Source organism: Letharia lupina, assembly GCF_014066315.1.
Source record: "Letharia lupina isolate WasteWater1 chromosome Unknown contig_10, whole genome shotgun sequence".
Classification (NCBI taxonomy): domain Eukaryota; kingdom Fungi; phylum Ascomycota; class Lecanoromycetes; order Lecanorales; family Parmeliaceae; genus Letharia; species Letharia lupina.
In genome coordinates this window covers 648,856-664,022 of record NW_023502979.1, presented here as the reverse complement: position 1 = coordinate 664,022, position 15,167 = coordinate 648,856, and the positions used below count along the sequence as shown (strand labels likewise).

Sequence of the window (15,167 nt, the reverse complement as noted above, 5' to 3'; positions counted from 1 at the left end):
AGCAAAAGGTGGTTTTAAGAGAATATTCAAGGAGCAGGGCGTTGGGTGTAAAATTGATATTTGATGACCAGAGCTGCTGGATAGCTATCCTTCATACGCATTGGCCGATGCCTGGTTATTTACATTGTGACAAGGAGTCTCTGGTATACGGTGAATGCTCCTATTCAGTGTATCTATTAAGATGTTTCAAGGCATCTTTCAAATTAGAATAATAGAATTGACCAGTTTGCAATTTTCCGGTCTTACTAGGTGTAGACAAATCTACCTCTAGATGAGTAGACTCTTAGGCGCTCAAAAGGGACAGCTCTATATCGAAGTCGAGATATATAAAGTCTTGGCGCTCAAGAGCTAGAATTTAGAAGTTGCCTTCCTTCCCGTTCACTTCAACAACCCCCGTCGTCTACTCTCAATCACAGAGGATCTATCATGGGTGTAGATATAGCATACTCCACCGCTCTTCGATAGCATGAGTAGCCTTCAACGTACGTGCAAGCCTTCCCATCTCCGAGCGGAGTGACTGACACCACTCCAGATGCTACTCCGCAGGTCCCACCACAGCAGTCCTCGTGAGCTCTTAGAATACCGCATAAGGGCTACAGTTTGCTGATATGTCCTCAGTCTTTCATTCACACAAGGTTTTCTACTCGGCCAAGTATCCGTCGTGATCTTGATCGGCTGCTTCATCAAATTCTTCATCTTCGGCGACCCCCCTTCCCCCGAAACCACAGCCTCAGCACGCGCCCTCGCACGTCGAGATCGCAGCCGCTCCGTCTCTCACACTTCCTCCTCGTCCAGCCCCCACAAGCTCAACAGCCAACGCTCCGCCTCCCACGTCCTACGGCCTCCGCCGAGACTGACGACCGCTACGATTCTCTCGAAGACGTATTACAATGTCGATTCCCACCAACAGGAGAGTCTGGATTGGTTTAACGTCCTGATTGCGCAGACGATCGCGCAGTTCAGGAATGATGCGCATGACGACGACGCGATATTGGAATCTTTGACCGGGATTCTGAATGGGCAGCAGAAACCGGGCTTTTTGTCGGATATCAAAGTTACGGAGATCAGTCTGGGGGAGGAGTTCCCGATTCTGAGCAATTGTCGGGTACATCCCGTGGATGATGGTGATACGAATGGGCCTGAGGGGCCGAGGTTGCAGGCGAGGATGGATGTGGATTTGAGCGATTTTATTACGTTGGGGGTCGAGACGAAGATTATACTCAACTATCCTAAGCCGCTCACCGCTGTCTTGCCCGTTGCGCTGGCCGTTTCGGTCGTCCGCTTCTCAGGCACACTGTCAATATCCTTCCTGCCCTCGCATTCTACGCCCGCCAGCACTCCGTCCGGCGCACCGCACCAGCCACCTTCGATCACACCTACGACCCTCGCTTTCTCGTTCCTCCCAGACTACCGCCTCGATCTAAGCGTGCGCTCTCTAGTCGGCTCACGATCCCGCCTACAGGATATCCCCAAAATCGCACAACTAGTCGAGAGCAGACTGCACGCCTGGATCGACGAGCGCTGCGTTGAGCCAAGGGTGCAGCAAGTCGTCCTGCCAAGTCTATGGCCGAGAAAAAGGAACACGCGGGGTCCTGGATCCGCGGACGATGAGGAAGCCGTGCCGAAGGATGTTATGAGGGACGTGAGGGAGGAGGCTAGGAAAGAGGTAGAAGAGGAGAGAAGGAGAGACGGGGAGAGAAGAGAAAGGGAGGAAGGGAGCGGTGGAGCGGTCGATGCTAGTGGGTTTGAAGAGGGACTGAGGTGGAGGAATAGGACATATGAGAATATGCCCGGGAGCATGCCTGGCATGATGGTGAATTGACGGTGGGTTTTGGAGATGTGTATGGGAGGATGGCATCTTTGGTGTGCTAGGAAGTAAGCAGGAGAGATCAAGGGCTGCGTAAGCACGGCACGGTATACAAAGGATATAGATGGAGTCGTCGGGTATCAGCACTATATTTCCAAGTGAAATCCAGCAGCGGTCCGAGACTCATCAGGACGCTCCCGTTCCATTGGACGAATCGACACCATCTTTCGGTATCCCAAGTAAGCCCAAACCTTGATTGATCCCACCCTTCTTTTCCCTTTGTCCATTCCACTCGACTCCACGTCCGATCCCAATTCTTAACACCCCAGCCCAACTCAGCCGAACACCTTTCCTCAGACAGCGTGACCAGGATGCCGAACGGGCCGTTCCAAATCCCGCTCCCAATCCCTCTGCCCGGTGATTCCCTCCAACGGAATCGCATCGTCACTCCGCCAAGCTTTCCCCTTCGTCATTCAGGTTGCTCACCCCGTTCACGCTCGCGCACGCACTCGTATGCACCTCCCTCCCTCATTCCCGGCACGCTCCCGTCTCCCAACCCTCCCTTGCTCCCTTCACCCAGCCTGCCCCACTGACCATATCCTTCCCCGGCGCCTGCGGTCTCGAAATCAAATCTGACTCCTACAGTGTCCTGTGCCAGGCCAGTCTTGGCTCGTGTTGGTGGCGTAGGTGTTGCGTTTGGAAGTGGAGCCGAGCATCTTTGCCAAGACAGGGGGAGAAGGTGGCATTGAGAGTTGGTTGGAGGGTGGGGAGACAGGCGCAGGCGATGCCGACGGAAATTTTGACGCAGGAACAGATGATGGGGCGGACGTAGGACCAGGTTACGTCGGTTTGGTTGAGGTTGGCTATGGTCCAGGTACGTGCTGTGGCGGCGCCGTAAATGCTGTGGAAAGGTGTATTAGTCGTGAGTCCGGTGAAAAGGATAGAGCGAGAAAGAGAAGTGAGTTGGAATCGCGAACGGGTGAAGAGGGGGAAAGAGTCGGTTATATAGAATGCAGCGACGAAGAAGATGCAACTCAGAGCAACCTTCTTGCGTATGGGGAGGCGGAGATGTCAAACCTCCCAAATCGGTTGGATGAGGATCTGCGCAGATTTCGGAGTCAGCATTGCTTATTTTTGAGGTGGGAATTGGAGTTGCGAGACAGGTTTATGGAGTTGAACGTCTTCTTGCTCCGAAACATGTCTAGCGACCCACCTTCAACACCAAATAGGAAGAATCAGCTCCGAGATGTAGGTACCATAGAGTCTATTGTTACATTGGAGGCACAGGTGGCTGTAAGGTAGGCATTGCCGTTGATGCACTTGGCGCCAGGGTACGGGTTCGGTCCAGGCCGCTTTGATGGGAAGGCATTGGAAGATGGTGGCGAAGACGGAAGCGGGACACCAGGACACGACGATAGCCAAAAAGACCCAGACGCGTTTTCTTGAATGTTTTGGGGACACCGAAAAGTCATTGGTAGAAGAAGAGGATGGAGAGCTTGATTAGAGTTATTGTCACGGCGTAGGGGATTCTGTAGCAGACAATGGTCTTGGGCTGTTGTCGGCTCCACCTTGGAGGAGGATGGTGAGGGGCTCACCTGGGAAAGCATTGTGAGATCGCCTGTTCTGATGATTCCGAAATGGTGGCCAAAACGCCATGTTGAGCATCTGTACCAATCAATAAAGTCGACAGAAGGGAAGACTAGAACGCACCGACGAAGACCACTGCAGAAGCGCCGTAGGATGCAAGCTGTGATTTGTCAGGACAGAGATGGCACCAATCATGCTCCATTTCCAAGAGATCGTACCAGAGCAAGCATCATGACAAAGTCGCTGGATTACAACATCGCTGTCAGGACTGCGTATTTGGAGGGGGGTTGTCGAACCACGGAAGACATTTCGAGATTTAAGACCGGCAGGACATGTCTTAAGGCCCAACACTTGGGCCCGAAGAGGAATATTGACTCGGAAAGTACGTACTCCCACCAAAGACTCGCTGACCCCAATTTTCTTGAGATCGGTCGCAAAATTACTGCTACCGTAGCCAGAATGAGAAGGGCAGCATCGACTCCATTGACTTGGGGAACAATGCTACCGCACACGGGCCTCTTTTCATCTGGGGCGTATGTCGTCGTCTCAACCGTAGACATCTTCGCAACTAGTCTCGCAGGCTTGCCTGGAGATCACGACAGCAGCAGCGGAACCAATTGAAGTGGTGATTCCAGTAAAGGGAGAAAATCCTCGAGAGATGGAGAACGCTCAAGCAAGATGGCAGAAAGCAGTGTATGATCTCGAAATACAGACCAATAAGAGTGGAGAGATGAATGAGAAAGTGTTCCTAGTCGTTCGCTTCCGGATGAAGAGGGGTCATGCAACGCAGAGGGAGATGGAGGAGGTAGTTGACGCACACCATCACCGTCTACTAGCAAACCTGGGTGATAATTGAAAACAATACTTCCAACTTGACACAGACTCTAGAGATCAACAGGGCCATTGCAGGTTGTGGAGAGCATGCAGCTAGCCTCGTGCTGGCATACGAGAGATTCAGCACGAGGTGCAAAAGTAAAGCAAGATACTTATGGCATCTGAGATTACTTAGAGTATGCTTCGTTCACCACTGCACCTGAATATTCCGGCCGATAATACGACAATGGACAATTTCCGAACACCTTTGGCCAATGAGAATGTCGCAAAGTTAGCAGCCGAGGGAAACTACATTGAACAGATGGATTGCCATTTTGTCACTGAACACTCTGCTGGTAGGAGATATGAGGAAGAGAAGGATAATCAACATCTCTGCGCGTCAGACTCAGATGCCAAGCATTTTGAGCATGACTAAGCTAGCGTGGAGCCTTTCTATCCATCTCCATCATAGTGGAACAGGCCTTCTCAGCTCACAGCGACATGTTCCCAGCAATCTGCATCAGGCACTGCATGACCGGCATGAACCCAATCGCAAATCCAGGCAATTGGGACAAAGCAGGGGCTAGGTGCCGTTGTTGATACTCGAGATACTCTACCAGCCCCTCGCAGTAGTGGCGGGTCAGTGCCAGGTACCGTGAGTACCTCCTCGAGAGCTGGTTCGAGAACTCTTCCTTCTCGGCGCCGAATTCTCACCTTTTTCTCTTTTCGTCTTCTCATGTACAAGTGATCTGTCTCTATTAGGTACTATGGCCGTTCTCTTTAATTGGTATTTATTTACTCTATGTCCTCACTCACTTCCCACGGGAGACCTAGACTATGAGGTCCACCAGGCTATTGCGTTCAACGTAGGTATCAACCCATGGTCACAAGCAATTCCCTTCCGCATGCATGCTGACAGCCCCAAGGCTTCCGGTGGCTACTATGATTTCTCGAACATGCAGTACGGCGAGCCCCCTATAGGCAACCTCCGATTCACCAAATCGATCCTCCCTCAGACGAAGAGCTCTGTTATCAACAGTGAGAGCGTGGAACGTGTCTGCCCACAGTCCAATCCTTTCTGGGTGGCGGTAGGCGGCCAGTGGCTATCATACTACGAAAATCGTACCACATTCCCCTTTGAGAAAATCAACGAGACAGTCTTGACGATTAAATACTCGACGTTGGTTCTCCCCAAGAACCCTAGGACGTCAGAAGATTGTCTCTATTTGGACGTGATGATGCTGCAGAAATTTTTTGACGGTGCTCAAGTTCCAACCGGCTCCAAGGACTCAAGCGGTGCGTCTGTTTTCGTCTGGATCTATAGAGGCGGATACACTTCCCGCTCCAAAGAGAGCGTCGGGAATCCAGCTGTTTAATCAAAGTGGCCGGTATGGCTAATGGTGAAGGCGTGGTTTATGTGGCTATGAATTACCGCGTAACTTCAAGACCGACTGTATGGCATCAACTTATACAAAATAGCTCGGCGCATTTGGCGGGATATTGGACCAAGTCTATCAGCCAACGGGACTGCTAACGGGACTGCAAACGCTACCAACGCTTAGCGTTACAATGGGTACAGGAGAATATCCACCTTTTCGGCGGCGACCCGAACCGAGTCACAGTAATGGGGGATTCGGCCGGCGCAGGCTCCGTCGTGTTCCAAATAACAGCCTATGGGGGCACCAAGGCCCCGTACTGTTCTAACAATCCATAACTCAAAGCCCGGCAGTCCTCACGGATCTCCCGGTAAAATCCCGACAAGGGGCTTTCCGACAATTTTTACAACTGTGCAATGTCTCCACCTTGCAAGAAGCTCGCCATATGGGACACGGCCTCTCTGAATTGAGGCAAAAGCCTCTGGATCGGCTACGGTGGCCACTACGGCGGCTTCATCGCCGGCCTAGTCTTCGACGGCGACTTCGTCCCTGATCTACCTGGCCGCCTCCTCTCCGAAGGCCGTTTCAATAAAACAATCAAGAAAACGAACGGCCATGACGCGAACGAAGGTATCCTTCCCTAATTACCTTCTATAAACTCCACAGCCTCCTTCACCAGCCTTGTCGAGCTTTAACTGCCCAGCGTGAACAGCAGCATAGTCTCTTACATCACCGACGTGCTCTACCCCCCAGTTTTCGATGGTAGCTTACACTACAATGACCAATTGAATCGCGGCATCACCTTCGCCAGCGAAGCAATAATTATATGTAGTACCAACTACTTGACCGCGCCTTCAACAATCAAATCCACGGCTAAATGTTTTTCGTCCCCCCAGCCTTCCACGCAAACGACACGGCATACACCTTCTACAACGACCCTGGCTCCAACTATAGCTGCGGCACTTACGACGAGTCTATCGCGCAAGCGACGCAGCAGCACGTCACCTCCATCGTGGGAGCAGGAATCCCAAGCGGCGGTTCCGCGTTCAACGACATCCCTACCTATGGCAATGGCACCATTCTCAACCTCAACAACACCGGCCTACCTTTCCAGCCGATCCCAGACCCAGATGCCACGAATCGATGTCTCTTTTTCCAACAGGCACCGTTCAAGAACTCGACGGCTGGGAATGCACTCAGTGCGTTCTATGCCGACGGCACGAGCGGGAGCAATGGCACAAAGGGGAGTGGCAAATCCATCGTAGGAATTGACGGTGGAACATTGGGGTCGGGAGTGCAGACAGCTTCGATTTCATCGAGCGAAGATTTGAGCGTGGGCGCTGTGGGGTTGGTGAAGGTGGTGGAGACGGCGTTGGGTGCGATTGCTGCGGTTGCTGGGTGGCTGCTGTAGGAATAGGAACAGTCAGGTGGATGTATATGTATATGTGTATATATGTAGAATAGAGAGAGATTTGTTCATATCATAGAACGTATTTACCAATGTATATAACATCCCTCGTCCTAGGTCCTTCAAATCTGCGCGTCCATTCGTGTCTTCTGAGACCAATCTATCTTAACGAATATCACCGCAAACGATCTGGGTTGGAATTGTACTTCAGCGTGTATACATAAGCGTCATCGCCCCCCCCCCCTTCCCTACCCACACAGCAACATCCCTTCACACCTCCAACCAACCAATCACATCTACACAACGCCTCCTACTCTCCCTCTCTCTCTCCCTCTCTCTCTCTCACAAGCTCTGCACCTAAACCGCCCTCGAAAAGCCATGAGTAAGAACAAGAAGAAACATCCATCCATGGTGGTATATTGCTCGCTCATGGGCAACCAAACCGAACCAAATCGTAGCTTCGCCTATTGTAAAGAAGATCGCGAATGTTAAATAAAAGGCGGTATATATAACAGCTCCCTTCTTAGTAAACCAAGTCTTCTTCCCGGGCCCAGTGAGTCCGTAATTGTCCCCTCCAACGGCGTTGCCTTGTCGGGGAGCCGGAGGATAGAGTGTTGGGACTTGGCACGTATGTTCTTGGTTCTGTCTTTGGCGAAGGTATGGCAGGGATGTGGCTTGTGAGCCGGGAGGAGGATGTGAGGGATCTGTGGGGGGGAGGGGGGAGGAGGACGAGAAGAAGAGGTAAACGGAGCGAATGAAATAGATAACGAAGCGTGCTTTGGACTGTTTTGTCTTTGAAACGTGTTGCAATAAACGTTACGTAATAGATTGTAGGTTTACATAGTATGTCAGAATCATTCCAGATGGAATGGAAGGCATAGAACTTTCGACTACATAGCTCTAGTACCTCTTTGTATCCTGTCAAGACGGGCAACGCTTTTCTGTCCATCGAGACCTAGGTTGAGCAGCTAGGTGGTTTTGCTCCCGAGGGATGACCGTGCAATGAATGGGTAAGCACGCAGACCACCACGCACATGCGAGGCTTGTAGTATGTCACACTCCGAGTAAAGGATTCGAAGGACTCATCGCCATGGACCAAGTGCCCAGCAGCGGCATTCCTCACTGGATTTAAGCGTAGCGCGCCACCTCTATGTTCACGAATCATAGTTTTCGGGGTACAACGTCGGCCTGGAGGTACTGCTGGCTAATATCTGACAAACTTATCGAAGCACAAGCAAGGCGGTTACGGAAGATCTGACTGTGGCTTTTTTATCGAAGCCTCTGATGGCTTTGAAATGGTTGCTTTCCAAGGAATGCACTAAAAATCGGTTAACAATCATCTTCCAATGTTGGATATTCTTGTCAATTAGGATGGCAAGTATTTCAATTACCCTTGTAAAGTCATGTACACCAAACGAATCAACGAGTCTGGTGTTTGGTTTACTCGTGTTGCTTCGGCGCTCATCGTCTGCCACGGTCTTCGGACTGTGCTTCGCAGTCGATATTCTCCTCTTGAGTCTGTTGCTAGCGGAGGAGGACGCATGCAATGGGGAGGGTAGAGCAGAGTCGCAGAAGTCGAAGGCGCATTGGACCCCTCGTCTTCTGGTATCTGGACAAGCTCACATGTTTCTTGCCATCTTTACTGTTGAGGCAGATACAACGCCAAAGTCTGTTCGAGCTTCGACAGAGACAATGGTTTTGTAAGGAAGTCCTCCGCGCCGGCTGCTTTAAACAAGGCCTGAGCTTGAGCACTGACAACGGCGGTCACAGCAATGATAGGTCTTCTCCGGGAAAGTGTTCCAGCTGCTTCCATTGCACGTATCTCCTTTGTTGCTGTGATGCCATCCTTGACGGGCATAGACTGGTCCATCAGTATTGCGTCTATGGTGGCATCGTGCTTCATCATTTGCTCGATAGCTTCCTCGCCATCATCTGCGAGCAAGACTTGATACTTCAAGGCTGTCAACATCTTTTTGCCGAGCTTCTGGTTGATCTAAAGAGGTGCGTCAGTGAAATCTACCAACGGCGACATGGCGAGGATCGTCATACCGGGTTGTCTTCGACTAAAAGTATTACTAAATCCTTTGCTGTAGCTTCCTGAGGCTGTTCCTTGTCGTTGCCATCCACGATGTCGACCTGCGGTGCAAATCTGACCGTTCTGGCAAGAGCGGCATTATTAGCGGACTCGCCGGGAGCGGGGATCTGATCAGCGAAAGTGTGCCATAGCAATGGCTTCTGCAAACGGACGAGATGTGGCCTAGATAGTACGCTAGGGGTCTGCTGGAGCGCCTCTTGAGTATCGTATGGCACAAGGACCTGCCACTGATCCTGCTCAAGCAGCTGCTGAAGACAACGCGGGTTTCCTTTCAAGAATGGTAAGTCCGCCCAAACGTACTTCCACTCCGAGCCAGAGAGATCGGAGGAATCGCTGACCCTCACAACCTCAAACCCAAAACTCTCCCAAGCGGTACGCAGCCCTTCAAATGATCGCTCGTTATCCCCATGGAACATTGCGATACAAGGAAGTACTTCAGTAAGATAGGGCTCTGGATCTGGCGTACTAGACAACGGCGCGGGTATTGTGACGGTGAAAGTACTTCCAGTCTGTCCCGGCCCCACTGACGCTGTATCTGGATGTCTGCTTTCTACTTCGATCGTCCCATGCATTTTGTGCAGCAGCTGTTTGATAATGCTCATTCCTAGTCCGGTTCCTCTTTGCGATCCTCTGGTCGTTGCTTGTTTGAAAGGCTCAAATAATTGGGGCAAAAAGCATGGGGGAATGCCAGTCCCAGTGTCTTTGATCGTGGCAACGAGCTTACCGTTCTCCATTCCTATCAACAACATGATATAGCCTGACCTCGTGAACTTCAAAGCGTTGGAAAGAAGATTCATGAGGATCCGCTGAATATAAGTTTCGTCCAGGAAGAGTGAATGTGGTACGTTCGGAGACACAACAACCATAAGGCTTACATCTGCTTCGTCATCTTTGTTGGGCAGAAGCATTAGGATTGATTCGCAAACGGTTCTCATGTCCAGAGCAACAGGGTGGCAGACGGCCTCGGCATCCTTTTCTAACTTTGACCAATCCAGTACGTTGTTCGTGACTGTGAAATGATCAGTATGAAACGAACAACAGGGACTTGCTTCCCACGCACTTAAAGAAAGCGTCTTTGTGGCGTGCTGAATCGCGTAAAGAAGTATACGGCCCTCTTCGGTCAACTCAGTTCGGGATAACAAGTCACCGTAACCTGCAAATTTCGGAGTCAGCAAAAATTTCTTGATTAGGTTGGAGGACAGCTTTTGAGTGTGAAACGAGTCTCTCGTACCTTGGAGGTGATGGAGAGGGGTCCTGATCTCGTGGGAAGCCGACGCTATGAAGTCACTTCTAGCGGCGGCGGCAGCTTCTGCATTCTCCTTCTGCGCGATAGTCCTCCATAGTTGCTTCCGTGTCATTACAATCTCTGCCAATTTGTTGCGTGAGATCGTTGCCACATGTGCTAAGAGGAAGTTGGCTGCGATACACGTCGTGATGGCGATACTACCAATGGCAACAGCTAGCGCAGGCGGGTAGCCTCTTTTGGGAGATGGTTCGGCATTTGACCAAAATCTACGCAGAAGTCGGAGTTAGCATTGCTTTTCCAAGGCAAAAACCAAAGCAACAAGATAAGTCTCCAGAGGAGGAAGAGCCATATCCTCCCAAAACATGGCTTGATGACCCAAATCACAGGCCAGGTCTAAAGAGTTGAGGAGCCGGTCACTCTTCAAAGATAACCTGTGTGACCCGACTAGCGCGACAAGTCTAGAAAAAGCCCCTTGCTCCTGTTATCATGGCTTGTGGCCTGCTTAAAAGGGCAAGTTTCAAGATCAGAAACAACGCGTCACTCCCAGAACATGGTTCGTGGCTCGTTCCTAATGTTAATTGAGAAGGGTTTACTCCAAAATGTACGTACGTTGCAGCTCGCATTCCTTTAAACGTGTCAACATATTGGCTTTGGATGCGGGTCTAAATACACGTACCAGTAAAGTGCATGGCAGCGACGCCGGTGCATGCTACGATTGCGAAGAGGAATTGCTGTGTCAAGTGAGTCTCGATCTGGGACATCAAGATGCATCCGACGAGACAGACGACCCAGCTGATCAGGCCCGACAAAATGACGAGCGGCGGTTCAAGGGTGAAGTCTCCCTGTGGAATACGCAGCGCAGAAATTCCCACATAGTGCATGCTTGTGATGGCCAAGCTCCATAGAAAACCTTTAATGATATTCCTGCGCGTACAACCTGCGTAGAGTACTTCACCAGTTGCAATGAACGCATTCTTCGCAGGCGATGTGCCTCGGTAGGCAAGATTCATAATGCTGCTGAGTCCATAGGAGCTATAGGTTGATCCCATGAACGAATCGGATCGTCGTGATATTGACTGATCGCTTGGCTCTCTTTGAAACCTTGGGAACCCCGGAAATCCAATCGAACTTTCAGAACTCTCCACGCGTGTTGGAGTTATCCTTTCTGGGCTTTGCGCCGGAAGTTTCGTTGGTGTTCCTCCGGCTGAGCCGTTGAGGTGTAGATCCAAAAACTTGTATCCTGGGTCACGATGGAGGACCGGTTGGGGAGAAAGAGGTGGAGTCTCGGGCGGTGTGTCGGGAACGAATGTCCCATTTCTGTCTTGTTCGAAGGGATGTGTCGATAGTGGTGGCGATTCTGAATCCTCTGAATCCTGATTGTAGCGTTCCTCTTCATATTCTTCTCCTACCTCCTCCTCCTCCTCCTCCTCTTCCTCCTCGATAGGGTGCAAAAGACCTTCGGATGAGGGGTCACGCGCATTCAACTTCGAACGTTTAATGGCGGAACTTTTAGTTCTTTCTCTCCTCAATGCTCGGAAATTTCTCCGTCTGCTTCTCATGTATGTATCCCATAGCAGATCAGATGCCAATGCTGTAAAGGTGAACAAGACGGCGAGCAGAGCGCTGAGGAGTGTGAGGGGAACGTTGATTCCAATTGGCAGATCTAGCTCGCATGCCAACATTGCAACGAAGTGGAGGCTCCAGATCGAGCAGAAGCCAAAGGTGAGGCTCCCTAGTATAGTCCAGATGAGTACGCTTGAGAAGTGAAGGGACATTCTCGCTTGGCACATGCTGCAAGATATTGTCAGCCTTGGAGTAAAGAGGCTAGAGCACTAATGTGAAAACAAACAGTTGCGTAGACGTGAATGCCCCGAGGAATGAAATGGCAATGGACGCGGCTATCATGCCAGCATTCCAATGGGGTTTGAGTTGACGCATCGACTCCATGGCTGCTTCGATGACGGTATGTGGCACTCCCTCCACAGGATTAGCTTTGCTTGCCGGTTCAGCGTTATAGCCACATCCTACGCGCGGCGAATGCTGCGAGTCGGCGATCGGGGCCGAGCGTGCATCGTCCTAGAAGGCGGGAGTCAATTGAGTTGACATATACATAAGCCTAGTCCAGGATTTAGAAGGCAAAACAGAGCACGCCGACTCTTACAAATGATGAGGATGAGGCCATGTATACAAGAACAGCAGGTGCATTGGCAGGTTTTGCTTGGGCTGGAGGGCTGGATGGACGAATCCTGTCAGGCCTGGACCTGCGTCCTCGGATTGATCTGCAGATCGACGCTTCCGAGCCGAGATATATCTTGGCAAGCATGTGAAGAAATCGAGAAAACCTGCTGGAAGATTGACTCCTGTTATCAAATGGTCACCGCGAAAGAGTTCGAAAAGCCCGCTGAATGAATCTCCATTCAATCACTACAACATTGGTCGCTACGTCATCGGTCGTATGGCCTGGCTGTACACAGTCGCCAGGCTCTTCATCGCAAAGCTCAAGAGGCGTCCTTGGAGTGCTTTCCCTACCCGACTTGTCTATGGGTTTCATTGCCAGTACCGATATTGGTACATATTTCGCATTGATCGTGATTTCTTAGGTTGGGCCCGCACTCTGGCTTCCGAGAAACCCACGGTATACAAGAGCAGAAGCCTTTCCGCCATGGCGTTCGATGGCGTCTATGCCACTCTCCACCGTCGGTACAGGATATCCAATCTGTACCCATGGTACTACTGAGGCGGGACGCCATTCTCGAAACTGCCAATGCTGCCCATCCAATTGTCCAAGGTCTCCGCGTCCTTGCATCCCTCCCGCAGCCGTTTGACTGGCGCAATTCAACGAGGACCACTTAATCTACATTAATTTACTTTCCTTCTCAAGTCCATAAGGAGATCTGCGGTCGGACTTAAGCATCGCGCTTAAGCAAACGCGGAGAATACTGATGCTCTGGGAGTATCGGGAATTCCAAAATTTATCAAAACCTTTGAAGCTTCCCAGTATCATCAAGTGTTTGCAGTTTTGCATGGTTCCTGCGCCTGCTCTCAAAAAGACCGAACCAATCCATACCACAGGGGTTTGGCTGGGCATTGATTATGGTTTCCTTTCCAAGAAGGTATAGGTACGACCAAGCATTGATCCGCATGGAGTGGATGCAGGCTCACACGTTAACTCCATTGGCTCGATAAATCAAAGATTCGATGAGAAAGCAATTCATGTCGTGATCGCCAATCTACAAATCTGCATTCATTCCCTAGAGAGGATGTTACTTTCTCCCGTGTATAGATATTCGAAAGAGGAGAGCGGTCAAGATCAAGGTGAGCCCCTAAAATGACACTTCGGAAGCGACCCAAATGGGTATGGAAGCAATCGTGACCACATATAGATTTACGTTGACAGAGTTGACAGTCCACTACAGATGATGGACCAAACACGTTCTCGCTATGGCATCGTTCCAAAACTTCTTTTCGAAACACGTTACTGGCTCGAACCGTTGTACGACATTCGATGGTCCCAAAGTTCTATTGGCCAAATTTTGTTCGAACCGCCCCTTTCCCCCAATGGCAAAGACAGAATTTTGCTCATATCAGAAATCAGGAACAAGCTTGGGGAGGAAGACGTACGGTTTGCACTTCTGTGCGAGGCAAATCCAGACTCGATGCCCAAACTCGTGTGCCGAGCTGCGACTTCACTGAGCTTAGCGAGTCAAAAAACATTCACGTAACACGCATAATACTACGGGCTCGTGTTCAAAAACATCTCGCAGCACAACGGCCCATTGCCCTGATAAACCGGCTATCCAAGCTAAGTACTCGTCTTTGGGAGACCCGGTACGGTAGGATTCAAAGCCATCACTTGACATTTCGTTGGGCACGAGGAGCATAGAATGGATGAATGTATCGGGAAGCCGGTCCATGATGCGCTTGTACTAGTACCTGAGGTCAAGTCATTTCATCCAGCAGCTACTTCTAGGATACGTCCATAATAGTTCGCCTTTCCATGATTCGAAACCTGAAACGTGACACACGTCCCGCAGTTCAAGCCAATGTCAGCGCCTTGCCGTGATGGGTCGTCGACAATCCAAGAAGCATAGTGTCAGCAACGACTTTACAACAGGTCCGTGCACATACGCTCGGATAGTCTTGCCCGCACCAGCTGTTTTCCAAGTCAGCAGGTCAGACAATAGCTTCAGCTCGGATGAGAGCGGCATCTATGTCTTTGGTCGGTGCACGAGTTGCCCAAGTAGGCCCACGAGCATAGGTCCTCTGCGGGTAGTGTGCTTCATCGTGGAAAACCTAAAGATGACTTTGAAGGACGATCTGTGACACAATTATATGAAATCGCTGCACATGAAGCCATCGGAGGGGTTTGAAGCTCAAAAGAGACAAGATTGTAAGAGACTGAACAGCGATTATTTTGTTCGAGGAGATCGTCTCCGCAACATACGCTTACCTGATCGATGATGAGATACATGACATCGTTGCTGCGAAAACTGGGTAGCTTTTGCTGGATATTGTTCATGTCAGTAATGTGAGATGAGGTACCTCAGCGCCTCCAGCTTCGGGGAATCCATGAGCAGATAGTCAGAGAGATTGCGCTTTCCTCGGGGATGACGAAGATCATGATCATGGCTCGATGCCAAACTTGGATCTTAGCATTGACAACGAAGGAGCATTGATAAGTAAGATGCATTTGACAGGTCGGGCGGAAACAGAGAATTCAGACCATTCTGGTTACCTCTATGTGATGCCTTGTTATATGACCGCTCACCCAGCTCCACAACTCAAAAGCATTTCGATAACGCCCAGGGAAATGTAGGTGGCTATCGTGATCGATG

At 50.6% G+C, this 15,167-nt stretch overlaps 5 protein-coding genes across 5 annotated transcripts; 3 read left to right on the top strand and 2 right to left on the bottom strand.

Moving 5' to 3' along the window:
• Positions 1-466: 466 nt before the first annotated feature.
• HO133_000201 (uncharacterized protein) lies at positions 467-3,253 on the top strand (the record flags this gene model as incomplete). The annotated part of the gene is made up of 7 exons (XM_037291141.1): positions 467-482; positions 533-566; positions 619-1,666; positions 1,932-2,046; positions 2,538-2,681; positions 2,817-3,055; positions 3,110-3,253. The coding sequence occupies 7 exons, from the start codon at positions 467-469 to the stop codon at positions 3,251-3,253; spliced, it is 1,740 nt and encodes a 579-aa protein (XP_037152576.1).
• Positions 3,254-3,625: 372 nt separating this feature from the next.
• On the top strand, positions 3,626-4,250 carry HO133_000200 (uncharacterized protein; the record flags this gene model as incomplete). Its single annotated transcript, XM_037291140.1, has 3 exons — positions 3,626-3,776; positions 3,821-3,927; positions 3,975-4,250. The coding sequence occupies 3 exons, from the start codon at positions 3,626-3,628 to the stop codon at positions 4,248-4,250; spliced, it is 534 nt and encodes a 177-aa protein (XP_037152575.1).
• Positions 4,251-4,454: 204 nt separating this feature from the next.
• HO133_000199 (uncharacterized protein) lies at positions 4,455-6,994 on the top strand (the record flags this gene model as incomplete). The annotated part of the gene is made up of 4 exons (XM_037291139.1): positions 4,455-4,606; positions 5,127-5,503; positions 6,055-6,213; positions 6,480-6,994. 4 exons carry the CDS (start codon positions 4,455-4,457, stop codon positions 6,992-6,994), a joined length of 1,203 nt encoding a protein of 400 aa, XP_037152574.1.
• A 1,240-nt stretch (positions 6,995-8,234) lies between these two features.
• On the bottom strand, positions 8,235-12,014 carry HO133_000198 (uncharacterized protein; the record flags this gene model as incomplete). Its single annotated transcript, XM_037291138.1, has 8 exons — positions 8,235-8,309; positions 8,383-8,509; positions 8,635-8,984; positions 9,041-10,095; positions 10,147-10,239; positions 10,318-10,598; positions 10,942-10,957; positions 11,009-12,014. 8 exons carry the CDS (start codon positions 12,012-12,014, stop codon positions 8,235-8,237), a joined length of 3,003 nt encoding a protein of 1,000 aa, XP_037152573.1.
• A 2,491-nt stretch (positions 12,015-14,505) lies between these two features.
• On the bottom strand, positions 14,506-14,851 carry HO133_000197 (uncharacterized protein; the record flags this gene model as incomplete). Its single annotated transcript, XM_037291137.1, has 2 exons — positions 14,506-14,625; positions 14,783-14,851. The coding sequence occupies 2 exons, from the start codon at positions 14,849-14,851 to the stop codon at positions 14,506-14,508; spliced, it is 189 nt and encodes a 62-aa protein (XP_037152572.1).
• Between the last annotated feature and the right edge of the window lie 316 nt (positions 14,852-15,167).